The sequence below is a fragment of the Diceros bicornis genome, chromosome 25 (genome assembly GCF_020826845.1).
Source record: "Diceros bicornis minor isolate mBicDic1 chromosome 25, mDicBic1.mat.cur, whole genome shotgun sequence".
Classification (NCBI taxonomy): Eukaryota; Metazoa; Chordata; class Mammalia; order Perissodactyla; family Rhinocerotidae; genus Diceros; species Diceros bicornis.
Window position 1 is genome coordinate 25,982,299 of NC_080764.1, and position 27,003 is coordinate 26,009,301.

The 27,003-nt window shown below is 37.4% G+C and overlaps 1 protein-coding gene across 1 annotated transcript in view; it reads right to left on the minus strand.

Moving 5' to 3' along the window:
• CFAP54 (cilia and flagella associated protein 54) overlaps window positions 1-27,003 on the minus strand; it is a 290,316-nt gene that overhangs the window by 242,541 nt on the left and 20,772 nt on the right. The window contains exons 6-14 of the mRNA XM_058568605.1: window positions 21,927-22,070; window positions 20,131-20,244; window positions 19,906-20,007; window positions 15,117-15,315; window positions 9,350-9,531; window positions 9,102-9,267; window positions 7,761-7,846; window positions 5,640-5,774; window positions 4,431-4,581 (exon numbers count right to left, since the gene is read on the minus strand). Of these exons, the coding sequence (XP_058424588.1) occupies window positions 4,431-4,581; window positions 5,640-5,774; window positions 7,761-7,846; window positions 9,102-9,267; window positions 9,350-9,531; window positions 15,117-15,315; window positions 19,906-20,007; window positions 20,131-20,244; window positions 21,927-22,070 (1,279 nt within the window). The remainder of the gene's footprint in view (window positions 1-4,430; window positions 4,582-5,639; window positions 5,775-7,760; window positions 7,847-9,101; window positions 9,268-9,349; window positions 9,532-15,116; window positions 15,316-19,905; window positions 20,008-20,130; window positions 20,245-21,926; window positions 22,071-27,003) is intronic.

Here is a 27,003-nt window from a genome sequence, read left to right on the forward strand (position 1 = left end):
AAAATCTTGATTATCAACAAGGTAATATTATGCTAAAGAGATTATCTTCCTATATACTCAATAAAGTCAAATGAAAAGCATTCAGAAAATAACAGTGTAGAAGCCTTATGAATTTGGACAAATATCAGAGAAGGCTGGTTTGAATTAAAGGAATATAAATTATAAATATTTACATGGCAATGCTAATTTCCTATTTTAAAATTTAGTGAATAATTCAAACTAAACAATGATTACTTAATAAACAGCCTAATAAACATCTTGAAGTAGATTGCCATAATTAATATCCAAGAACAACTTGTACTTTGTGCTTTATGTGCCAATAAGAGGATGAGAATAACATTGTTGGAAAAGTTATAAGAATTTATATATCTAAATGGGGACAACCCCTCGTTACATAAATGTAGATATTTTCAAATTTATAAATGGATTGTGCTCCAATATTGATTAGTTCTTTAGAAATGAAAGATTTTAGGAAAGAATGAATAAAATAAGTTGTATTTAGCCCATTTATAATGAAATAGTATAAAACAATAAAACAATAGTCTCCCAAAAGTAAATAGTAAACAAAACAATAAAATTGAATAAGAAATAGACTTTTTCAAAAAGTAATCATTGGGCCTTTTGCTTCCAAGAACAGGTAATCTGGAAAAATTCTCCTGGCTAGAGACAACTAGAAAAGCTGGAAAAATACACCTTTTTTTGTGTGTGTGTGAGGAAGATCAGCCCTGAGCTAACATCCATACTAATTCTCCTCTTTTTTTTTTGCTGAGGAAGACCAGCTCTGAGCTAACATCTATTGCCAATCCTCCTCCTTTTTTTTTCCCCAAAGCCCCAGTAGATAGTCGTATGTCCTAGTTGCACATCATTCTACTTGCTGTACGTGGGACACGGCCTCAGCATGGCCGGAGAAGTGGTGCGTCAGTGTGCACCCGGGATCCGAGCCCGGGTCGCCAGTAGTGGAGCACGCACACTTAACTGCTAAGCCATGGGGCTGGCCCGGAAAAATACACTTTTTGTTCACCTGCAAGCTAAGAAGATAACAAAAATATTAATACAGGGCCAGGATCTTGAGAAGGAAATATCACCTGGATCTTGGGAAGAGTGCCCAAGGAGGATAGAATGGCATTAGAGCTACTTTTCCCACTGGGGACTTGGCGTCAATTCTGGAAAAGGAAGTTGAGAGGAGTGGTGCTTTTGACAGCCTTGAAGGGCTAAAGGAACAGCAATTGGTATCCAGGGTCCACCAAGTATGAGAAGCAGAAGGGGCTGCATCCTAGGAGTTAGGGTAAACTGAAAAGGTCAAAAAAGAGAGCATCTCAGCTTCAAAAGATCTTAATCTCTCAAGTTGGAATAATGGGATCCTGGAGTAGAAGTGCCTTTATGCAACTAGTAAAAGCAAGCATAAATCTCTGGAAGAACATATCATCTAAGGCTTCAAACTATTTCTATAAAATATTTAGTAAATGTAATGTCTACCACACAATCAAAAATAACCAGAGTAACCAAATAGCTGATGAAGTAAGTTCTTCATTTAGGAATTTAATATAATAAATGCAGAAGGAATGATAGAAGTTAGAAGTCCCATCTGTCTTCTCACCCCCACTCCCCTAGTAGCCTTCAACCAATGACAGAAAAAGTTGTATAAATACCCCAGCCTCCCAGCTCTCTAAGGCATGTTCTATACAGCCTCCTGGAGGCGCCTGGAGAATAAGCCCCAAACCCACAACAGTAGCCTTCTCATTAACTTACTGTACCTTGTATTGGCTTCCTTTACTTCTCTGTCTCACTGCTCCATCCCACCATGCCGCTTCCCTGGATAATATCCCAAATAAACTATTTCACTCAAATTCTTGTCTCAGAATCTACTTCTGAGGAAACCAACCTAGGGAAAAGGTCACGCTAACAACACCTGAACTCAATGATAAATCTTTACATCACAAAAAGTGGGACAACCAGGCATTATATGCCTCCTGATTCAACGCAATAGGGAGTAAACAGCACGACCTATGAAGTATCCTTGCCAAAAAAATAAAGCATTGGCGAGAATTCTTTTTGACAAGATATCATTTGAATCTAAGGAAGCCTCTAGATCTAACTACTAGACAAAGGAGCAAATTAATCAACACCACAAGGACACAAATAGCCAAATCCATAATGTGGGAAATCCTGCAGGGTGATGATTAAATTTCTTCAAAAAAATAAATAGCTTGAAAAAGGGATGAGGAGAGAAGGGACTGCTATAGATTAGAAGGAGGGATTTAAGAAACATGTAAGAAAATAAAATGTCTGGGCTTGCTTGGATCCTGATTGGAAAAAACCAACTTAAGACATTTTTAATACAATCAGGAACATAGGAATTTTCACTAATTTTGTAAGGTATAATAATAATGGCAGTGTGGTTTTGTAAAAAAAAAAAAAAAATCCTTACCTATTAGATAGATACAAACATATATATGTATATACTGAGGTATTTTCTGGTAGAGATGACGTGATGTCACTCCAGGAAAAAAGCAAGTGTTGCCAAAAGAGAGGAAATAAGATTGGTAAGATGTTGATAATTATTGATATCAGATGATGTGTAAATGGTGACTTATTTCATCTCTCTACTTCATTTTTGAAATTCTGCGTAATAAAAGTATAAAAAAGGAAAAAGCATTTTAAGATAGAACATTTCAAAAAATATGACTTCAGGCCATTGAGTGTGTTAGATAGCTAGGGACCTCTAACCAGTGGTTCTCAAACTTTGATGGATTTCAAAATCACCTGGTAAGCTAATATAGTCTAGAAAGGTCCAGGCTAGTTGAAGTAGGATAGGGCCTGTGCCTTGTAGTTTTAACTACTCACAGGTGATACTGATATTAATCAAAGTTTGAGAACCATGGCTCTAAAACTCCATCTGCAAAGCCATGCTCAACAACCAAGGATAGGCAGAGCCAGATGAGTGAATCTCTGGGAAAACAATTACTTTATTACAAAGTCCCCCAAATGTCATACGTACTCTGTAAGTGGGGTGAAATAGGAAAGTAGATACCCACCGTGGTCATCCCCACCTCATTCTCTACATATGGGTTACCTAATGAAACAGAGAGTTCAGGGGTTCAACCACAGGCAGAAGAAAAAACAAGGAGATGAGAGCATAAGGCCATCCTTGGAGAGAAATCACCTTTTGGGAGGAGAAGAGAATGATGGCAGAAAGGGGTTGGGAGAGGGAGAGTAGGGGAGTGGGTAGGAAATGAGGGCAAAAAGAGGAAGAAGACAAGAAGAAAGGGAAAAAGAGCAGGAGAAATAGAATAAACAAAGAAAGAAGAAAAATTGTGTGTGTGTGTGTGTGTGTGTGTGTGTGTGAGGAAGACTGGCTCTGAGCTAACGTCCATTGTCAATCCTCCTCTTTTTGCTGAGGGAGATTAGCTCTGAGCTAACATCTGTGCCCATCTTCCTTCATTTTGTACATGGGACACTGCCACAGCATGGCTTGATGAGTGGTGCGTGAGTCCATGCCCAGGGTCTGAACCCATGAACCCCCAGCCACCGAAGCAGAGTGCACAAACTTAACTACTACGCCACTGGGCCAGCCCTAAGAAGAAGAATTTTTAAAGGCGGGAATCAGAAAAGACAAGATAATTAAAAGGGAGATAAAAAGTAGAAGGACTTTGATCCATTCAACAAACATTTATTTGAGCTGCTCTGTGTCAGCCAGTGTGGTGGATGCCAAGAATATAATGGTGACCGAAACACGCTCTCTTCCTTCAAGAAATGTACACTCTATCGGGAAATGGAAGAGGAGGATGTACCAAGGGGTATAAGACGAGAGAAAGGAAGAATTGGGGGGTGGGGGGAGGAGCATGTAGTCACCAAGAATGGAGAAGGGAAATGCATGAGTGAGGAGGAGACAAAAAGAGTTTGGTCTGTCATTGAACCATACACCACACAACCTTTTTTTTTTTTTTGTGAGGAAGATCAGCCCTGAGCTAACAGCCATGCTAATCCTCCTCTTTTTTTTTGCTGAGGAAGACTGGCCCTGAGCTAACATCTATTGCCAATCCTCCTCCTTTTTTTTCCCCAAAGCCCCAGTACATAGTTGTATGTCCTAGTTGCACATCCTTCTAGTTGCTGTACGTGGGATGCGGCCTCAGCATGGCCAGAGAAGCAGCGCGTCGGTGTGCACCCAGGATCCGAACCCGGGCCACCAGTAGCGGAGCACGTGCACCTAACTGCTAAGCCACGGGGCTGGTCCGCACATAACCTTTTTTTAACATCGACTTGGTTAAACCTATATTATTTCTATTTCTGATTATAAATCATCAGTGAGGCACAACACTGAAATGCCTAGTTTCTATTAGAAGTCATTCTGTATTCCAATTTATACTTCTATATTCATATGTGTATATATATACATTAATAACCTCATACTTTTTCACTCAATATTTTACCTAGAGATTTTTTAAATTTTCCTCTTGGGTTTCCTAAGGACTCCAATATTTCACTTAATCGTAATGTGACCTCTGCCACCATCACAACGTCAATGTCTTCCATTTTACAGCAGTGAATTATTTCATTTATCTGCCACAGAAGATAAACCCACTAAAAAAAGAATATATACAGCAAAATCAATTAAAGTGCATTACATTGTAGAAATAGTCACACTTTTCAAAATTTAGTACTTCTTTAAAATCACCATCTTCTAATCATATGAAAATGTTATACAGGTACTCCCTCCTTATTAGTGCATCTTAATCATAAATAATATAAAGATCAGTGACCCTAATAAGACGGTATTTAATAATCAGTCTGTTGACGTAACTTCATTAAGTAGATTCACTTAAACGTAGGGTCTGCATATCTATAGCCATAATGGAAAATTCAACATCTGTTATTTTTATATATCAGTGAAGATTATCTGTACCCTCAAAATTCTCATTCTCCTTTCTAAAAGCAGCTGTTAGGATCACTAGCAAAGTCCGCCAAAATAGTGAGCGGGCAGCAGGTATTTCAGGCTCCACGTGAGGTGCCTTGAAAACTGTCTTTCATGCCTATATCCCCAAAGCTTAGCACATAAAATCAGCCATCACACTTCGGGAGCTAATATGAGAAAATAATATTTATGCACCCTCATGATTACTTTATCAGAGTACGTGATAAAAATCATACCCATGCATCCTAATGTAGCTAATCTTAGGCGGCCTCAGAATCACAGGAGACTGTGTTATGGCTAAAATATCTTCTCCTAAGTTTCCAGGTTATAATATTCACCTGCTCAACTTTCTCCTTCCCATGAAATAGCTCTTTAAAATAGTCTAAATATATTATGGCAAAAAAAAAAAAAAAAACCACGAAACTCCTTACTTATTTGTATGTATTTTCTAATATTAACCTTCTCACTGAATTTATCCAAGCTCATGTGACATTAGACATACTATATTTACTCCTCCCTTAAAAACCTAAAACACCTCCCCACTCCCCAAAACTAACTTGGAGCAGAAGTGCAGGGAACACATTTAAAAGAAAGGCTCACACAGCACTACATTTAAAGAATGGCAGATATGCAGGTGGATACATAGGAAAAATTTAGATTTGAAATGCGCATCCCAACTTAAATTAGCAATAACAAAAAATATGTGAAAGGAATCAAAAAGGAATACTTTATCAGTACTGATTTTCTGGATGAATTTTGCGTAGTCATTTCTGGACACATTGATCCGCTGAATTCCTAATTTGCATTTCTGCCATAGGAACATTATCATGTCCACAACGATTTCTATATCAGGTTGAACATTCTGAAAATAAAAGTGGTAAAGTAAATTGATAAGAATAATAAGATATATAGATATGTAACATTTAATGGGTGCGAGGCAACATTCTAAGAGCGTTATATATACTGCAATGGACTGAATGTTTGGGTCTTCAAATTCCTGTGTTGAAATCCTAACTCCCAATGTGATCGCAGTAGGAGGTGAGGCCTTTGGAGGTGATTAAGTCATGAGAGTGGAGCCCTCATGAATGGGATTAGTGCCCTTATAAAAGGGGCCCCCAGAGTCTCGCACTCTCTTTCCACCAAGTGAGGACACGGTGAGAAGACAGCCCTCTATGAACCAAAGTGCAAGCTCTCACCAGACACCAAATTTGCTGGTGCTTTGACCATGGATTTCTCAGCCTCCATAACTGTGAGAAATAAATGTTTGTTGTTTAAGCCACACAGTCTGCGGTATTTTGTTATAGCAGCCCCAGCGGACTAAGACATATACCAACCCATTTAATCCTCATAACAATGCTCTGAGGTGAGTACTGTTAACATCATCCCCACTTTACAGATGAGCAAACTGAAGCACAAAACATGAAGTAGTTTTTCGTAAGATGAAATGAACAGAAAGCAGCAGAGCTGGGATTCAAACCCGAGCAGCCTGGCTCTTGAGTCCTGACTCTTAAAGACTGCTCTAGGCTACCTCTGCCTCTCTAAAAAGAAAAGTCTCAAACGTTTTTAGGCAAGTCTGTAAACCAATTAGTTCCATCCAAATTTGAAATTTTTATATCCTTTTTTCTTTTTAAAATTCCTACATTAAAATAATAAAGAATGGGTGGAAGGGAGAGGAACGAGTAGGAGAGAGGGAATGGGGAGCTAGAAAAGGAGAGAGACAAGGAGAGAGACATGAAGAAACTAGACAGAACGTCACATGGGTATCAACAGATGACCCAGAATGAGTACATCTCTCAAATCAGTTACTTGGCTCTTTTTGGAAGAAAAATGAAGTTACTCATTATACGTGAACTAGAAAGATAATGAGTTTATGATTAAAACATACCAAACTGAGCTCCTTTCGGGCAGCTGTAAGACTTAATTTGCATATGTAGTACCTTAGTGCCTTGCTTAGGACCATAACAGTATCAATAAATGTTTATTGAATAGAATTGAACTGATCTAAGACATCTATGATTTCTAAAAGAACAGATAGATGAAATTTTCTTTCCTTTTTCAGCCTTGATTGTTGTTTTTTGGTTTAGCTCTCCCACTATAATAATTACGTTTGCTACCAAATACCTTTCTTTCAAAAATTAAATACTCATCAGAGGTTATAACTTAATCTAATAAACCCAGACGAAATAGAGAAAATATTATAACAGTAGAACTTCTCAAGTCCATTACTGTGTTTCTCTTACTTGAACAAAAGTTAATACAATGCTCTATAATTGTGGTTTTCCAACATTTTTTATAACAGTAAAACCAAATTTCCAAATGAAATTCTATCAGAATCTCAACATTGTAGACACAACTAATAAAAACAGGCTAGGGTGATACTGCCCACGGAGAAACTTCAGAGAAGCTCTGGGGATCCCTGGAATTCAGTTTTAAAACTAGTGCTGCACTAGTTTTACTTACACATTCATACCCAAAAAGAGGTCATTTCTTAATACTGGCCATTGTGTGCAAAGTGACTCCAAATGACAACCAGCTTGGTACTCATGGACTAAATGCAGTACTTCATTAAGATTAACTCTTCCTTAAAACCTTCATTTCCTTCATTACTAGAAATATAGTTAGCCTAGGAATATCCCCAAGAGGAACAGATTGACACCCAAAATGATAACAATAATAAAAAGAGACTTAAAATTACAAGTCAAGCTATAACTCAATCTCTTATTCTAATGAATAAACAACATAGAATTTTGGCAAAGTGCAATTCCTGCGACATTTTCAATCTAGCTTTAAATTAGGTATAATAGCCTCCTTCAACACTATTAAAAATGATCCACAATAGCTATTTCACCTGGGGAGAGGCACAGACACAGGAATACAAGGTTGCTGCCAAATGGAAAATGTCTTCTGAGTATCTGCCAGTCATCTCACAAGTATCTCGATTCATAAAGTAGAGGAAAATGAAACAAAAAAAATCCATTTCAAAATTCCAAATAGAAAAGGTATAGAAACACAGAAGTTCTACAAAAATGACAATAAAATGATATCTAGGAAAATATCATATCAATAAGACACTTTAAATGTTTCAATATGAAAACTAATCTAAGTGGGCCCTAATTCAATTAAAATAGACTATTATTGCTATCATTAACCTGTAATCTAATTTTAGATCTAACTAATTTTAGATCAATCTAATCATAATTGAATACCAATTATATCCAAAACGGAACTGAAGAAGCTTATAATATTAAAACACATATGAAATATGGCAATTGAAATAAAAATAACAAAAAAATATCTATTCAGGGGCCGGCCCGGTAGTGCAAGCAGTTTAAGTGCGCGCACTCCACTTCGAAGGGCCAGGGTTCACAGGTTCGGATCCCGAGCACGCACTGACACACTGCTTGTTAAGTCATGCTGTGGCAGCGTCCCATATAAAGTGGAGGAAGATGGGCACGGATGTTAGCCCAGGGCCAGTCTTCCTCAGCAAAAAGAGGAGGATTGGCAGATGTTAGCTCAGGGCCGATCTTCCTCACAAAAAATATATATATATTTCTATTCAGAAACCACTAGAAAAAAATGTATCATTACTTGATACAAATTATTTACTGCAGTTGAGCAGCCATGCAACGCCTTAAGAACATGATAGAACACAAAACACATGGGATTAAATAATTCTTATTGGTTGAGAAAATAGAGGTCACAGATTTTTGACGATATACACAATAACTTTTAAGACTAAAAAGTCATAGAATGGAAAACTCTGCATACTGGAAAGAGAGAGGAGACCATCAAACCTTCCTTACCAAAGTGAACTGATGGCTTTTGATTTACTGCCCTGCTGGCCTCTCACCAACAAGGCAGCCCTTAAGTAGAGTCTCATTCTTCTACTCAAAACCATCACTGAAAATATAATCCAGCATCCTTAAGGCCTAGGAGCCTGCAAGATCTGGTGCCCAGCTACTTCCCTGACCTCTTCTCCTATAGAATTCTCAAATTCCACCACCACCACAGTGCACTCCAGCCATACATGCCTCCTTGCCATTCCTTCAACAACCAAGCACATTCTTGCCTCAGGGCCTTTGCACTTCCTCCTCCCTCTGCCTTGAACATTCTTTCTCCCCCTTCACCTATAAGGAGCCTATTTTAGCAGATAAAAGTATCTTAATTTTTCAAAAAGATAAATACTCACCATGAAAAGCACATTTTTTTATATAAATTGGAGCTAACTGTCCTTCTCTGTAGTTTTCCAAAGGAAAGATCACACTTTTGTGTCTCTTTACGTTGATGAGAGGTTCTATTGCAATAAGAAGAGTTAAATCCTTCTCTGCTTTCTTTGACTCGGGATCGTCCTGCCTCTAAGAGAAGTAAGTCCCACAAGTTAATTAGTAATTCAATGTCACCTTAACAAAATAAAAACAACGGTTTTGCATATATTACCTGGAGAAAATCAGTAAGCTGCCAAGCTGAAGATTCAAATAAACTCCATTCCTCATAGGTAAAAGCTAATTTTGTAAATTTCACAGCAGCATCCACAGAAATTACATTTTTTCTTTCTATAATAAGTTCCAGAAGAGATGTTTTTGGAAAATCAAGCATTCCATCTGCACTAGTATTTGACACTAGAAGAGGAAAGAGAGAGATTTGAATGTCATTCATGCAAAGATACATTTACTAAATATTAACTATCAGACACTGTCAGGCACCAGGGAAACAATGGAAAAGGAGCAAATACAATCCCTGCCTTCACAGAACTTACACCCTAGTGGGGGAAACAACAACTCTTAGCGGGCAAATAGGAAGGGCACTGAACATGGCTTTGGAATAGGAGAGTGGTCAGACAAGGCTACTCAAAAGAAGAAACATGGGATCTCAAACATAGAGAATTAGCAAGAGTTAACTAGTCAAATAGGCAGCTAGATATTGAAAGCTCAGGAAAGAGATCTAAAATAGGATATAGCTTTAGAGTCATCATTATATAACCATAGCAAACGATAGGATCAGCCATGGGCAATGTACGGCTGCCTAGGACAGAACAGTAGGGAACACCAACACGTAAAAGAAGGGCAGAGGGAGGAAGGGCTGCAAAGCAGAGTGCTTGGAGAGAAAGGAATAGTCAACAGTAACAAGTACGACAGAGAGTAAAGGAAGAAAAGCACTGAAAAGTGACCCTTGGATTGAACAATAAGGAGGCTGTCCGTGACATTCTCAGTAGAGTGCTGGGGATAGAAGACTGCCTAGGTATAAGTAGCAAGGAAAGAATTTGGAACAGTGAAAACAGACAATTCCTTCAATAAATCTAACTATAACAAGAGAAAGAAGTAGAGGGAAGAATCTGCAAGAGGACATGGGATGAAGGGACGGTTTGGAGGGATTAGGCTTAAAGATCCAAAGAGGAAGAGAAGGAACATCCCTTGCATTTTAATGAGACAGTGGAAAGGATGGGTGACGGTGAAGGTAAATTTTCAGGTTTGGGTGAAGGAATTCAAGCGAATTCTTATTTGAGATCTTGTACTTTTCTTGTGAAGAAGAGATGAGCCCAAACTGTGGCAGAGAGGCTCCCCGCCCTCAGATAGGCACACACACATGCACGCACCTGCACATACATACACGTACATCCTCAGCTCACTTAGAAGTACACAGACTAAGGTCTAGGCTTTCACCCCTCCTTCCAGGTGGACATTGTAGCCAAGTCAGCTGACTGTTCCAAGGCGACAGAAGATAAGCTAATGAGGACAGAAAATTAAAAGCGCAAACACCTTGAAACAAAGACCAGACGTGAAAATATCGTTTACCAGAGGAAGCATAAAAATGGAACAGAGTGAACCTAAGCTTAATAAGTATTCTCTCAAGGAAATGAGAGGTATTAGAAACATGAAACAAGAATAAACTGCTGTGAAAAAGAATCAAATGGAGACTACATATAAAGAATATTATTGTTGAAACAAAGAGTTCAATAGATGCATGGAATAAAGCAATGAGAATCGAGGAACAAATTAGTGACCTGGAAAATCAGATTAAGAAACCTTTCCTGAAGGCAATAGAAAAGAATAAACAGATGCAAATAATAAAATTAATACGATATTGAGAGTGGATGCGTTAACATCTGTCTGCTAGGATCCTTGGAGAATTAAAAAAAAAAAGTAAACCTAAGAGAAGGAATGAAGCAGTGCCATGAAAAATTTAAAAAAGATGAAAGACCTCGAAGTATCGACTGTATTACTAAACCCACACCTAGACCTAGTACAATCAAATGTAAGGACATCACAGGAAAGGGAAAATTGTAAAGGCTAAATCTATGAAACAATAAGATTTAAACTGACAGACTTCTCAACATCATATGCAAGACTAGAGAGAAATATCCTTAAAATTTTTAAAGAAATAAACTTTTAAGCAAAATATTATATCCAGCTAAACTATTTCAAAGTTCTTAAAGTTTGTATTTGAGCAAAAAGAAATTAATTTAGAAAGCACCAGTGAAAAATGAGAAGTAAGGATGAGGAAAAAAGCTTAATAAATGTATTTACTGTCTTAACAAGCAATGACCAGGACTTGTGTCTAGAACATACAAAGAACTCTCAAAACTCAACAGAAGAAATAAACAAACAATCCAATTAGAAAATGGGCAAAAGACACTGAAGACGAAGAGGATGTAAAGATGGCAAATAAGCACATGAAAAGATAATTGGCATCATTAGTCACTAGGGAAAAGCAAATTAAAGCCACAACGAAATATTACTACACACCCCTCAGAATGGCAAAAAAAAAAAAAAAAAAATAGTAATAACACCAAATACTGTTGAGGATGTTATAAAACTGGATCATTCATATATTGCTGGTGGAAATGTAAAACAGTACAGTCACCTTGGAAAATACAGTTTCTTAACAAAACTAAATATGCACTTCCCATATGATCCAGCAATTGTACTCTTGAGCATTTATACCAGAGAAATAAAAACTCATGTTCACACAAAGACCTATACTCAAATGTTCACAGCAGCTTTATTCCTAACAGCTGAAAACCGGAAACAACTCAAATGTCCTTCAACAGCTGAATGGTTAAACAAACTGTGATACATCCACACCATGGACTCCTACTCAGCATTACTAAGAAGTGAACTATTAATACACACAACAACTTGGATACATCTCAAGGGAATTATGCTGAATGAAAAAACACAAATACAGTCACCTAGTTTATGACAAAGGGATACTATAGTCAATGGAGAAAGAAAGATCTCTTCAATAAGTGGTGCTGTGTCAACTGGATATTATATGGAAATAAATAAATCTTGATTCCTACCTCACACCGACAAAAAAGATGCAAATTTAGACGTAATGTGAGAGGTAAAATAACAAAGCTTCCAGAAGAAAACATAGAAATATATCTTTATGACATTGATGTAGCAGAGATTTCTTAAACATGACACAAAAATAGTTAACTATAAAGGATATATTGATAAATTGGACTACATTAAAATTAAGAATTCTTGTCCCTTAACAGCTACAACTAAGAGAATGAAAAGGCAAGCCACCAAATGGGAAAAGATGTTTGCAATATATGTGTTCAATAAAGGACTTGTATCCAGAATCTATAAAGAATTCCTACAAACCAATAAAAAAAAAAAAGAAGCAAATAGCCCAGTAGAAAAACGAGCAAAAGATCTTGTTGGTTTGCAAACTGGCCTCTGTACATGGAGGGCAGGGAGAGACTAAAGAAAGAGAAAGACCACTCCAGATTGGTAGGTGGCCATTTCAATAAGCAAGGGAACTCATATATGAGGCTTATCTTCAGCAGCCACAAGACGAGCAGATCTCCACATCTGCCCACCAGACTCTTAAAAGTTTAAATAGAAGCCTTACTGGGTTCAGTCACGTATTCAGTCCAGATGGTCTCAATAACACCTTACTCTTTCAAAGCTGTGTCCTTGGAACGGCTGCCAGTATGTGAATAGTAGTCAAGATATAGATTCCAAGGACAGGGTAGGGAGTAAGGAGCCTCTCATTGCCTGGGTCCAGCTCAAGGGTCAACCAGTGGACATGTCCCCTCGATAACCTCCTCCCACAGATCTGAACAGCACTTCACAAAACAGGATATCCAAATGGTGAAGAAATGTATGAAAAGGTGGTGCTCAACTTCATCAGCCATCAGAGGTGTACAAATTAAATCCATAATGTAATACTGTTGAATTCACACCAGAATGGACGAAAGGAAAAAGACATATAAATCTAAGTATCAGAATTCGGAACAATTAGAACTCTCATAAAATGCTGATGGGGGTGTAAACTGGTAAAAATCACTTTGGAAAAGAGTATCTGCTATAGCAAAAGACACACATACCCTATGTTGTATCAATTCCACAGGGACAGAAATACATAGCCGATGATGTTTAACACAGCTCTCTCAGGAATTTACAAAACAAGCAGACCAAAAAATTAGTCGGAATAGAGAAGATCTAACTATATACGTGATTTACAAACTTAACCTAATCAACATATATATACAAAGCAATGCACCCAAAAAGACAAGAATACACAGTCTTTTCAAGTACATACAATTTACTAAAATTGACCACAATTTAGGCCACGTCTCAGCAAATTTCAACAGTTTCAAATAATACAGAATATGCTTTTTCACCACAGTATAATTAAGCTAGAAATCAGTAACAAAAAGATAATTAGAAAATCTCCGTACCTTTTGACTCATAACCCTATATCAAAGAAGAAATCACAATGGGAATTAGAAAATATTCTTAACTAAATGGTAATGAAGGTATGATCTATATAAAAACTTTGGGTACATAGTTACAGCTGCATTTGAGAAATGTCTGAATATGCATATATTAAATAAGGATAAATCCTGAAAATCAATGATCTAAGCTTCCAAGTCAATAAATTTTTAAAAATAAGCAAACTAAATTCAAGAAAGTAGAATAAATTAAATAATAAAGAACATAAATTATTAATATGGAAAACAAACACAATTAAGAGGACAAAAAACTTCAATGTTGTTCTTTGAAAGACTAATGAAATTGGTAGACTTCTGGTGAAACTGACGAAATGAAAGAAAAGGCAAATTGACAACTATCAGGAATGACCTCTACAGATCTTACAGATGTTAAGAAGATCATAATGAGATATTATAAGCAATTTTATAAAAAATTTGAAAACATTAGATAAAATTGAATATTTTCAAGGGAAGTACAATTTACCAAAATGATACAAGATTTTTTTTAAAAAATGAAAAGAAAGCCTAAATCATTTTAAATCTAAGGAAGAAATTTAATCCATAGTTAAAAACCTTTCCACAAAGAAAATTTCAGGTCCAAATGGCTTCACCAGTAAATTCAACCAAACAATTTAGGAATAAATAACACCAATCTGACACAAACTCTTTCAGACAATAGAAAAAGAGGACATACTTCTCAATTCTTTTTATGAGGCCAACATGACCTTGAGAGCAAAATCTAAAAAGGGCATTACAAGAAAGGAAAATCTCTCTCATGAACAGAAAGGCATAAACATTAAACATTAGCAAAAAAAATCAAGCAATATATCAAAAGGATAATTCTCACCTCCACATTATGTTTATTCCAAAAATATAGAGTGGTTAAAAATTAGATAGCAATCAACGTAGTTCACCACATTAATAGAAATAAAAGAGAAAAGCCACTCAATCAACTCAATAAATCTGAATAATCCAGAAAAGATTATTGATAAAATTCAATAACTATTCAAGATGAAAAACAAACAAGCAAAACTCTTAGCAAACCGAGAATAAAAGAAACTTCCTTAACCTGAAAAAGGATATCTAAAAAAATCCTTCAGCAAATATCAATATTAATGGTAAAATATTGAAACCTTCCATTTGAGATCATAAATGAGACAAGGATGTCTGCTATCACCACTTTCATTTCATATTTTATTGGAGATCCTATCTAGTGCAGTAAGGCAAGAAATGCAAGAAAAAAGAAATAAAAGGATTTTATTATTATGAAAAGAAAGAAATATAATTGTTATTATTCATAGGTAAGATGATTATATACATAAAAAATCCAAATAATTGTTTGGATTATCAATTGAGTTTAGCAAGGTTGCTGAATTCAAGATCAATGTAAATTGGATATCAGTTTCTTACGTGTGGACTACCATGCTAAGATTTTTGCTATTTATGTTCTACCATAAAATATTATCTTAACTTATTTACTTATTAAAAGTTCTTTTCCTGCTATAAACAGTTCTGAGACAACATCACGAATTTCTACTTCATCTGTAACAACAGGTCCAGTTTGTAGTGTTCGTCTGTTTGAATCAGAAAGAGCTTCCAAGACAGCCAGAAACCGGGATGCAGTGCAATCAAACATCTCTTCCAACAACCGTTCTGTGATGGTACGTGGCCACGGCAACTGGAACAAAAAAATATACAGTCTATTTTTTTAAAGTTCTACAATGTTTGATATTATAAGGCAAAAATAAGTAAGGCATGCTTAATTAATGCTAAAAGAGAGAGTGCGGGGCCGGCGGGTGGTGCAAGCGGTTAAGTGCGTGTGCTCTGCTTCGGCGGCCGGGGTGCGTTGGTTCAGATCCCGGGCACGCACCGGTGCACCGCTTGTCACGCCATGCTGAGGCAGCGTCCCATATAAAGTAGATGGGTGCAGATGTTAGCTCAGGGCTGATCTTCCTCACAAAAAAAAAAGAGAGTGGTTGGCCTATCAATGAGATGGTGCTTTTACGGTTTTCGTTTGTTCAGGTGTCACTCCAGACTCCATTAAAGTTTATATCATGCTGCCATTACATCAAAGACTTTGCTATTTTTTTATATGTTTGTGTTTCCAAGGCAGCATAAAAAGGCTGTTTATTACTGTCTTTTTATTAGGGCAGCATCAATCTCCATCTGCTTTGTGGTACCTTAATTACAGCCTTGAGGAACTGATACTCAGACTTGGATTGCCTTAGAATCTCTCAGGAGTGCTTTTTGGATTCACAGACCAAATCTCCAGGGATTCAGTGGGTCTGGGTGGGGCATTTTTAATAAGCACTGCAGGAAATTCTAATGCAGGAAGTCTTTAAACCCAAATTTGAAACAATATTTTATATTATAAATAACCGGTCTATGGTAGCTAACTCTAAAGAAGAGTTGACCGGTTGTATATTAATAAGCTAGTGACTCTTAGAGCTCTTGTGAATTGCCAGCCCCTCTGCTTTGTATTGGCCCAGAATGAGACCACCTTCTGCAGATGGCTTGCCTCTACACTCATTCTTATGTCTGACAAATGACCTGTTCTCTGTATTTAGATTACCAGGAAATAACACAGGTAGCTCTAGCTGGCTTTTCTAGAATCCGTGTCCAGTTAGAAGATACTCATCATGTTCCCCAGGATTCCCCTGCTGCTTTCCTTTTCTTGGGGCAAAGTTAGAAAGACAGAGAAACAGAAGCAGGGATAAGGCTGCTTTGGACTATTTTCCCTGAACACCAACTTCCCTGCCCACTAGCTTTGACGCCTTTTCAAGCCACAGGTCAACTGATATGCTGAAAACCTCAGTAACACCTGAAGTTCATGCCCTACCCTCTGCTTTCTTACAAACAGAGGTAAGGGTTTCTTCTAAGACTTTTACTGTAGCTTAAAACAGAGCTTTAACACAGTATATTTAAAGAGCATAATACACTTTCTAATAATTAGAAGCATTCAAAATGAAAGAATAAAACCGAAATAGAGTACAGTGAAATTGTTTTTTAAAATATCAGAAAACTAGAAGAAAGTAGAATAGAATATTTATCAGAGCTATAGATGAATACCAAGTAAAAGATTTTAAAATACAAATACTTAAAAGATCTATAAAAAAAGATTTAAAGCTAAAGTAATAAAAAATAATTGATTGCCAAGCATGACAAGCAAAATATTAATATCTCTAAAAACAAGGAGCTCATTCAAATATATTTTAAAAATTAACATCTCTAGTAGATAAATGGTAAGACTGAAAGATAATTCACAAGAAAAGGAAATATAAAGAGTAAACACAAATATTTAAGGGAAAGTTGGATGAAAGAAATAAAGTTAAAATGACGAGCCACTTTATGAAAACTGAACTATAAAAAAATAAAGAAATAGTAATATCAAAATGATAATAGCTTGTGGTGATATTGGTACACACAGGTTGTCGTCTTGTGGTACGCATTTTGGAAGTCAGTTTGGCAATACATATCAAGAGAAATAAAAGTATTTGTATGCTTTGATTTGAATCCTATGCCTTGAATTTTATCCACAGGAAATAAAAGAAAGAAAAAATAATATATTTGAGAATGTTGATTACATCAATATTTATAATAGCAAAGAACTGGAAACAACTAAAATAATATTAATAAAAATATTAGACAAATTTTGGTGTATATATACTGCATAGGGTATACTAGACCATCTTTAAAAATGTCAGGATGGGTGAAAAGCTGAATAACACAACCCATACAGTCTGTTCCACCTCTAAACACTATGGTTTCCATGAGATCTAGTCCATGTGATATACTCTGCTAATTCCCCAACATAATACACCCACCCCACGCAAGCTCAGTTTCTCACTGTCCCCCTGTCAACTTTGCTTCCAAGCTATAATCATGCTCTGGTCCTTTCTTTGAATCTTTTCTCCTCTTCTCCCTGTCTAGTCAAATCCTGCTCACTATTCCAAAACCATTCAAAAGGACAGAACTGTAACTTAATCTTCTCTATATTCTACCACTCTTGGGACCACAGTTGGCTGTTGAATGAATGAAATGAAAAAGAAATAATAGTAATAGCAAAATTACTAAGGACCTACTACATGCCAGGAACATTCTAAGGGCTTTACATGTAACTAATTTAATCATTGCCATTATTTCCTTCTTAATACTTATCACGCTTTATTTATTTATTTATTGTGTAATTTCTCCACTAGAATGTAACCTCTATCTTGTTCACATAGCAGGGACTTTAAAAATATTTATTAAATGAATCACTAAACAGCCAATCATTAGGAGTGAATTAACAGTCCTCTAAAAGAATTCTTTGAAAGTCAAAATGATTTACTGTGAATTAATAACTGACTTACAAGCTCAGAACTTTTTTATAAAAGAGATGTAATGCATACTGTAAATTACTTTCTTTTGAAGAAACATAATAAAATTATTTCATACATATAAAGCAGCACATTCTACAAAACATATCAAGGTGATATACTGTGACTTTATAAAAAGAATGCTGACTATTCTCTGAAAAACCACCCATTAAACAATTTTAAGGTTTTTCTGAAAAGAAATACCACCAGAATTTTCCGTATAATAATTATCTTAAATGAAATCAGAAATAAATGGGTTTTTAATGTAATGTTACTTGGAATTTTAAACAATTTTTTTGAAAATATACTTAATTTTTATACGAGGATGATTATAAGTCAAGTCCTAATAATATGCTAATTCATGACAATTTTGCAGCTTTGGATACTTAAATTTGGTTTGCTCAGAGAAAAAAATGCTGGTGAGAAAAATGAAATTGTCCCCTGCTCTCTTACAAACAACATAGCATTACTACTTAACAATATCAGATGCAAGCAGCTCGACAGCCCATCCAAGGAATTATCGATAATTTGGCAAGTTAGCAACACCACCAATTACACACCATTGGTCAGTAAGGGATATGATTTAAAAGGGGTATATGAACTGCATTTCTGGACTCAGTAGTCAATATATCATAGTCACCCTAAGTAGCAATAGAAAGCTACTATGTCCAAATAATATTTGCATTTAAATATTATGATTTACTAAAGAAAGAATGACTCCTAAATGTTCTAAGAAGAAATGAGAACAGAGAACAGCCATCACTGGAGCAGTGACAAAGCACTGGCCAGAGACCTGGGTTCAAGTTCCAGCGCTGCCAGCAGCTGGCTCCGTGACCTGGAATCAGTAATTTAAATACTGTGGGCTTTACTTTTCCCACCTGTAATAGAAAAGGGCTGAACTAGACGATTTCTAAAATCCCTTCCAGGTGCTGAGATTCTACAACTCTTCCGTCAGAAACTGCTCATCTTCTTCCCCCTGACTTTCACTTTCAGTCCCTACAAAGAAGCTCACAGAAAAGAGTTTACTGCCATCTTGAACAGTCAGAGAAAGCTTTAAAGAAACAGAGAACTGGGCCTTGAGGGATATTGAGATTCAGAAAGGCAAAGGGGAAGAATGTGGGAGAAGGAAAAAGGCAGAAGGGAGAAAGGGCCGAGGACCCCACAGGCATAACTATGTCCCACTTCCCTCCTGACAGCCCCTAGTGCCGGGGGCCAAACTCACATGTGGCCAACAGGGGCCATGGGACAAGTTCTGACATGTGAGAAGAAGAGACTGCTGTCACGTCCACGCCGGGCATTACTGCCTGTGCACAATCCTCCAGAGCCCTCTCATGTCCTCTCTGGCAGAACGACCAGCAATTTTCTAAATGAGGGCTGCTCCTCAATCTGGCCCTGAGCAGCGGCGCTGAGCAGAGCCCCCTGATAACTGTAATAACATGACTCCAGTGGGAAATAAATTGTTGTTTAAGCCACCAAGACATGGGGTTTGTTTGTTGCTGCAGAATAACCCAGTTCCTAACCACTCCCAAAGGTGATACCTGAAGCTGATGAGAAAAGATGCCCCCAGTTCTCTCCAACCTCAAAGCCTTCCAACACCAAGCAGTCAGAGACAAAGGCCTCTGCGGCACCTCCACTCAGACGCCTGTGCGTTTGGACCTTTCCCCGGCTCTTTTTCAGCCTCTTGCCCTTTAAAATTACAAAACTGGGATTGTGCAAAGGTACAAAAGCTTTGAGAAAGGGATGAAGTGAGGCTGTGTCCAAACCAGGAAGGTATTCTTCTCTCTATTTGCCATGGGTGCAGAGAATAGGGTACAGGATTTAATATTTGGTTAGTAGGCTTAAAAAACACAGAGGCATAAGATAAACACACTACAAAGAGTCTGAAATAGAGAGGACGTTCTTAGACTTACATTTTGTGCTTCCCTTAGGTTAGCTCTTATCTTTGGTCTAAATATACTTTTGTTTTTTCTTCTAGATTCAAATACTCCTCTTTTGAAGATCATCACTGCCATCTGCCTCAAAAAGAAGAATTATTTATGAAGAAGCAATGGGATGCACTTCTCAACTACTAAAATTAAGTACTTAATCAACCATAGAGTGCAGTAAATTTCTTTTATTTCATGAAATTTTTATACCTTTATCGTGGGCTCTCTATAATATCTTCTAGATTCTTCCTGTGATTGTGAGGAACTCATTAATTCCAGATGCCTTAACTCATCAATTTTAGCTAAAGCGCGCCGAGCAAATGCCTGTATGCAATTAAAATAAATTTAATAATAAGTAAGAGTATAGTGATTAAAAATGTATCAAGACAGTACGTTTTATTCTCCCAGACATTTGATTTAATTGGTGAATTAAATGCTAGGCCGATGCTGACTCTATTACACGGTAACTATCCCGTCTATCGTTTCCTATAAGCACCACTGAATTCTCTAGAGCTGAAGTTAATAACACGTCAGATATACTAACTTTATGAATTAAGAAATTCAAAAAAGCAAGGAAAGCCAAATTCTGGGTTAAACAGTAGCTTCGTGTAGATTATCACTTCTCTGGCATTGTGCACACACACGTCCTCAGTGCTCTTCTCGAATCCTAACCTTCCTACCAAAATATGCTGTGTTATCTATTCAGCTGTTCACATTGCCCATTCAACTGTGAGGTCCTTAAAAGGTCTTATTCATCTTTGTATCTCCAATACACAGCATATAAGAAGTATTTATTAACATCTGAGGAAAGGAGGGAGGCAGGTTTGCTTATTTAATCAGATCACCATTCTTATAATTCTCTAGAGATAATAAAGAGTTCAATTTATGTAATTTATTTTACCAGTTCCTTGAAATATTTCATTTATAATTTATGATTTTTCACAAAGATGCTTCTAGACCACAATAGTAACATATATAAAAGGTTTAATTTTCGAATAAGGAGGAATTCCACTAGGATCAAACGGTCAAAACTATGCAAATGCTCCATTCCCTGATCATTTTAATAGCTATAGAAATATGCCACCACTGGTACACTAAAATTAACTATACACATACTGTGAATAGTTTCTAGAATGTATCCTGGGCTAGAAAAAGTATCCCACAAGGACTACATTAGGCTATTCCCCTGCCTACGGGCCACTACCATCCAACTCTTTAGAATTAGTTCAGGTAGGAAAAACGAAATGTGAAGTAGCCATTAATGGACTAGATTATCTATTTATGGTTGTGAACAGGGATTTGTACAGCTGTGAAGGCTCTGTCCTGCACAAGACTTCCAGCCAAGAGGTCGAGTGAGGACTGAAATCCAGCCCACCCTGCACTCACCAACCCATGCACCCTGGTGCAGGTTTGTGTTGGCCCAAAGGAAGGGGTGCCCATTTCTAAATCCCACCAAGGCCCCATCTGCTGATAAGCCAAATACCATGTACTGTAGAAAGAGTGACTTTTTTTCATTTACACGGAGGTTACTGTATAGGCCAACAGAAGTGTCCACTAGTTAAGTCATATTTCAAGTATTTAGTCTAAAAGTTATACAAAAAAAGAGGAAAAACAAGAAATAGAGTGTATTAAATAAATGATGGCTGGAAGCAGAGAAAAGCAAGACAAATGGATAGTAGGCGGCATGGAATACAAAACTAAAGAGGGAAGGAAAGTGCTCGCATCGAGAATACAATGAGGAAAGGAAGATCTCAGAAATCTTCTTCAGAAAAGGAGCAAAGACATGGAAGTAAACGGAGAATAAAGGAGAGATCAGAGAGTAGAGCTAAAGACCAACAGAAGGGAGAAGCCAGGCAAATTTCTGCAAATGAAGCTGGGGCCTTTTGTCTTTGCTTCACTGCAATTCTTTGGGTTTGTTTGTTTTCTTGCTGGGCATCGAAAGAAGAAAATGTGGAATAAGTTGTACTTTAAAGTATCGGAATCCTCGGAATTAACAAGTAACTTACCTCTCCATGAATACCAGCTTGGCAGTCATAGTAGCACTGGCAGACAGCAGTGTAAAGAGTTGCTCTCCACGTCAGGTACCTGACGGACAGGAGGGGGACCGAGGATTCCATACAAATACTGGCCCACAGGAGATATTCTAAGGCCTGAGAAAGAAAGGGCACAATTGAATTTATTTTTATTTTAAGCTAATAACAATGATTTCATTTAATACCATCAAATTATAAGTTGTGAGCACAAGTTGCTGACTACTTAAACCAAAATTACTAAAAATAGTGAGCTCAGAAAAAACAAGCATTTAAAAAGTAAAACAATAATTTAGAGAACTCAAAATCTCAAGTTAGCCATTTAAGAATGTCTTCCTTCTTAGCTCCTAAAGTCCTATGAACTCAGCTCATTTTTATTAATATTTATCAAGCGTCATCAGTAGTCTAGGAGCTAATTCCAACAATATAATTGTTATTAGCTGGCCTGAAACCAGTGTATTATCCTGAAAATAAACTGGTATAGCAGGGTAGGGAAAATGGAAAAGGCTTACAGTCTGGAGCCTGTGATACTTAGCAGAAACAGTCCAAGATTGGATTCAAATAGACCTAGGTTTCAGTCTCTATTTTATCACCTATTTATCTCTCCAGACCTCAACTTTCTCATCTGTAAAATGGGTATTTTAGCACATCCTAGCAGCACTGTTATGAAAGAAAAAGTCAATGTACACGACATGTTAGGATGGTATTTAGCACATTGTAAGCACTCCATAAACGGTGCCTATTACCAGTGTAATTATTCCCAAGGTATAATTTGAAACAAAAAAGGGAGGAAAGTATCACCATTGTTACTGGCTTGTCTGTAGGAAGATATGTAAGATTTGTGCTATTCTAGCTGAAGACTTTCACCACAAATCCACTGATAATTCTTTTTTGACATATTCTTCCCACAAACCCTATACTCGGAAACATTTTTTGACTATACGTATGGTACAGTTAACTTTTTCAATCTTTTTCCTTTCTCCAAAAATATTCCAAAATCTCGAAGAGTAATTGGATTACATTGCTTCTCATTTGATTTAATATAAGAATAAATTTGGTCTATGCTCCACATATTATTACAAGAAATATTACTGGGATGAAAATAAGAATCTGTGAGCTAACTATCTCAAAATATCAAATTCTAAATTCTATCCATGGATATATTGGCCTTAACCAAGCAGAACCTCACATGTCTCCCTGGACCTCTGGGATACTTCCTCACTCGTCTCCCCATCTTTGGTCTCACCATCCCCCTTTTCTTATACACTCCCTCCCTTATACAGCCTCCCTACCTCCACCAGAGTATCTTTCGAAAATGCAAGTTGGGTTGTGTCACTCTTGTGCTTGAAACACTTCAATGGCTCCCAATTACCTATACGACAAAGTACAGGCCCTTTATAGGGCAGGCAAAACCCTTCATGACCTAGTCCCCGTCTTCCTCCCACCCCCACCCATTACTCTTGACCTTGCATTGTATACTTAAAGCTGGTCCAAAATGCTTTCCGTTCCACAAAACATCTTGGTGGTCCAAATGTGTGCATCTTTGCTCACTCTGTTCCCTCCTTCACCCTATAAGACTGAGCTGAAACACTACCTCTGCTGCTAGCAGTGTGACCTTGCACAATTTACTTAAACTCCATGTGCCTCAGGTTCTTCATCTGCAAAATAGGTATAACAGTAACTATCCTATAGGATTGTTTGAGGACTAAAATGAGTTAATGCGTGTTAAATGCTTAGAACAGAGTAAACACATAATAAGTATCAGCTTTGGTAATGGCAATGAAGACAAAGAAGGAGGAGGAAAATGTGGAGGAAGAGGAGGAGGAGGAAGAGCGGGGGGAAGAGAACTAGTTGTTGAAGACTTTTCTAATGTCCCTAGAGAGACATGACCACTGCCTCTTCTCCATCTCTACTGTAATTGTGTTGTCTGTGTGTGTGTGTGTATATATAATTTACATATATTTTATATACACATATATCATATGTCAGATCTAATTGCATTAATATGTTCTTTGAAAATAGGAACAGTACCTTATTCATTGTTATATCACCAGCATCTAGAACAGTGCCAGGTACATAGCAGATACTCCCAAGTGCATTAAATGAATTAAGTGAGCAACCCGAAAGTCAGCAGAACAAACCAGGGGAGATCTAACAAATATTCTAGATTCTCAAAAAAATAATGATAATAAATTTGGACCACAGAATAAAGTCCCTCTTCCACTAACAAATTTGGCCTTCAATAATTGAGGAATTAATTAAGGAAAAATATGTCTATAGTAGTCAAATCGACCTTGAAAAGGCAAATCATCAAAAAGGTCCAGGAGCTTCATATGGATAAAGCAAAACCACCAGATTGACAAAGTATTTAATAGTAAAAATAGAAAAAACACTGGTAACATTCAGACCCTATTACGATCTTTGGAGCCTTCAAAGACGGTGTATATAACACGTGTGCAAGCAGCTCAGCGGACGTCTAAGAGAAAGAAGAAGCCTGGGAGTCCAGAATTCTCCACTGTCCTATAGGTTTTGATTCCAGAGATAAAGAGACTGTTGGAAGTAGAGCAGGGTTTGACACAGAACTGTAATATTCTTTGCCATCCACTGGAATGTAAGCTCATCCCACTAGAATGTAAGTTCACTTAGGACAGGGACCTTGTCTGTTTTGTTCACCACTGTATCCCCAGCCCCTAAAACTTTATCTGGTGTGTAGTAGAAATACAATAAATATTTGTTGACTGATTGACTGACCTTCATTAAAAAATTTCAATTCATGGCGCTAACTATGGAACTATTTCTAGTAATCATAAAATCAAAGCGCTGGAAGTCAATCTAATTTCATCCCCATCAACATCACCAGCACCACCCCCTGATGTCCCACACCCTCCATACCCAAGAGTTCCCACCTCCAGCAACAAGGAACGTGCCACATGGCATCAGAAGACAATTCGAAACATGAAAAGTACTTCCTTAATCTGAAATGAAATCCACCTTGATATACCTCCAGTGCACTGGTCCTAGATATGGCTTCTGAGGCAGCACAAAACCATCCAAAACCCACTTCCCAATTACAGCCTTCCAAGAATCTGAAAACACCTATACAGCCTGCCCTCTCCCCCAGCTCTCTCTCCAGGATAAAGATCCCCAAGCACTTCTCCACCTCCCAGAACTGCACTTCCCTTCTCCAGCATGGCTGGTCATTCACGGCTTTGCTCCAAACGGCCATTGTCCCTTTAGAGTTTATGACTAGATCACAGCAAGATGAAACTCTCCATCCCTGATACTGGACACTATATCTCTATTGAGTCAGCCTGGGATTGCTTTATTCCTGGTTTTGTTGTTGCTGCTGTAGTTGTTGTTGTTGTTTGCTAACCTTGCCACACCATGAACTCATAAGAAACTAACAGTCATTGAATCTCTTGAGTTTTCTCAAATTCACTGCACAAAAATCCTATTGTGGATTTTGTATTTGGATTGTTGTGGTTTGAGGGGTATGAGATTAAGCCATGTATAAATTTCTCCCCTTTAAATTCACTTATCTTTCCAAAAGCCCTGAGGATTCCTGGTCTTAGGAATTTCACATTTCAAAATGAAAATAGCTTCAGTTACCAGTTGTTCATATTATATTTGGGTTCAGCTTCAGACTTAGAATAAAAGACCCTAAATCACAGATTTTAGTGCCAGAAAGGACCTTGAAAGTAACCTAGTCTGACTCCAAGAGGCTAAACTGCTTGTGAGCGACAGAGCTGGGGCTGGCATTCAGGTCTTTGGACTCCCAGGTCCCTCCCACTACACAAGGGGAGTTCTGAGAAACCACGACTCCACTTAGGGTTCTGAGAAACCACCATTCGGGTTTAAAGATGAAAAACCATTTCCAAAAACCAAAATTTGTAACATTTTTTTCTTGCCCCTAGAAGCTATAAAGAACTATTTATATTAATAAAAAAAAATGCTGGGATTTCAGCAGGACTATTCTCTTCGTAGAAAAAAAGAAGAAAAAAGACTTTGAGAAACCAAATTACAGGAGCCCAGAAAGAGCATGGGTCAGGTGTCAGAAGAAAAAGCACACACAATTCCTCAGCGCAGCCACTGGGTGGCAGTGCAGAATCATTTGTATCAGCTCAGATCCTTTGAGGGAAACACCACGGAGAAGTGTTTTAAGGTTTGGACTTGACGTTTATGTAATGGTATGCAGAATCATTTAACAATTGTTCAAGCCACAAACTTGACCAACCTATTTCAGTTTTATAGTAAAATAAAACAGAAATCAACATTTTCTTAGCATGAATACATTCTATTGTATTCTTTTAATGTTTGCTGAGTATTATACTATAGCTTTAAATGCTTCTGAAGAAACTACAGATTATACTATAAACAGAAGCAAAGTTGTCTTTAGGGAAAGAGATTTCAGAAATCTGGCCTCCCTCTGTTCCCTAAGGTTATGCTGGTGACCGGCTCAGCTTGAAAGTTAGTGTTTCCCATCGGCGGAAGAGCCCCGGTCAGTCTTGGTCTTCAGACTGTCTTCAGAAATAGAGAGTCATGTTGAAAAATATTAACCCCTCCCACACAGCTCCCAGTTTGAGTAGGTGAACCAAAAATAGGAGGCGTCAGGACAGGATTAAATTTAGTCAACAGACATGCGTTATTCTAATTGTGTTGAGAGGCAGCACGGCCTTGGCTCTGGCCTCAGCTACATCTCTAACTAGATCTGCGACATCAAGCAGGTTAACTTTGCTGAGCCTTCAGCTTCCTCATCTATAAGATGAAGGTAATAACAGCACCCTTCTCAAAGCGGTGGTGTGAGGATTAAATGAGATAATACGTGAAAGTCCTCAGAAGCATACCTGATAGATGGCAGGCATTCATTCAACAAATGATGATGGTGATGACAGTGCCCACCTCATAAGACTATTGTGAGTATTATTATGTAAGCAAAGTCCTTCACGCAGTACCTAACATACAGTAGGGTTTCAATAATAATAATAAATGGTAGCCAAAATGCCCAGATCCTTCATGCATAGGAGTTTAGATTGCTCTGTGGTGACACCAAGTC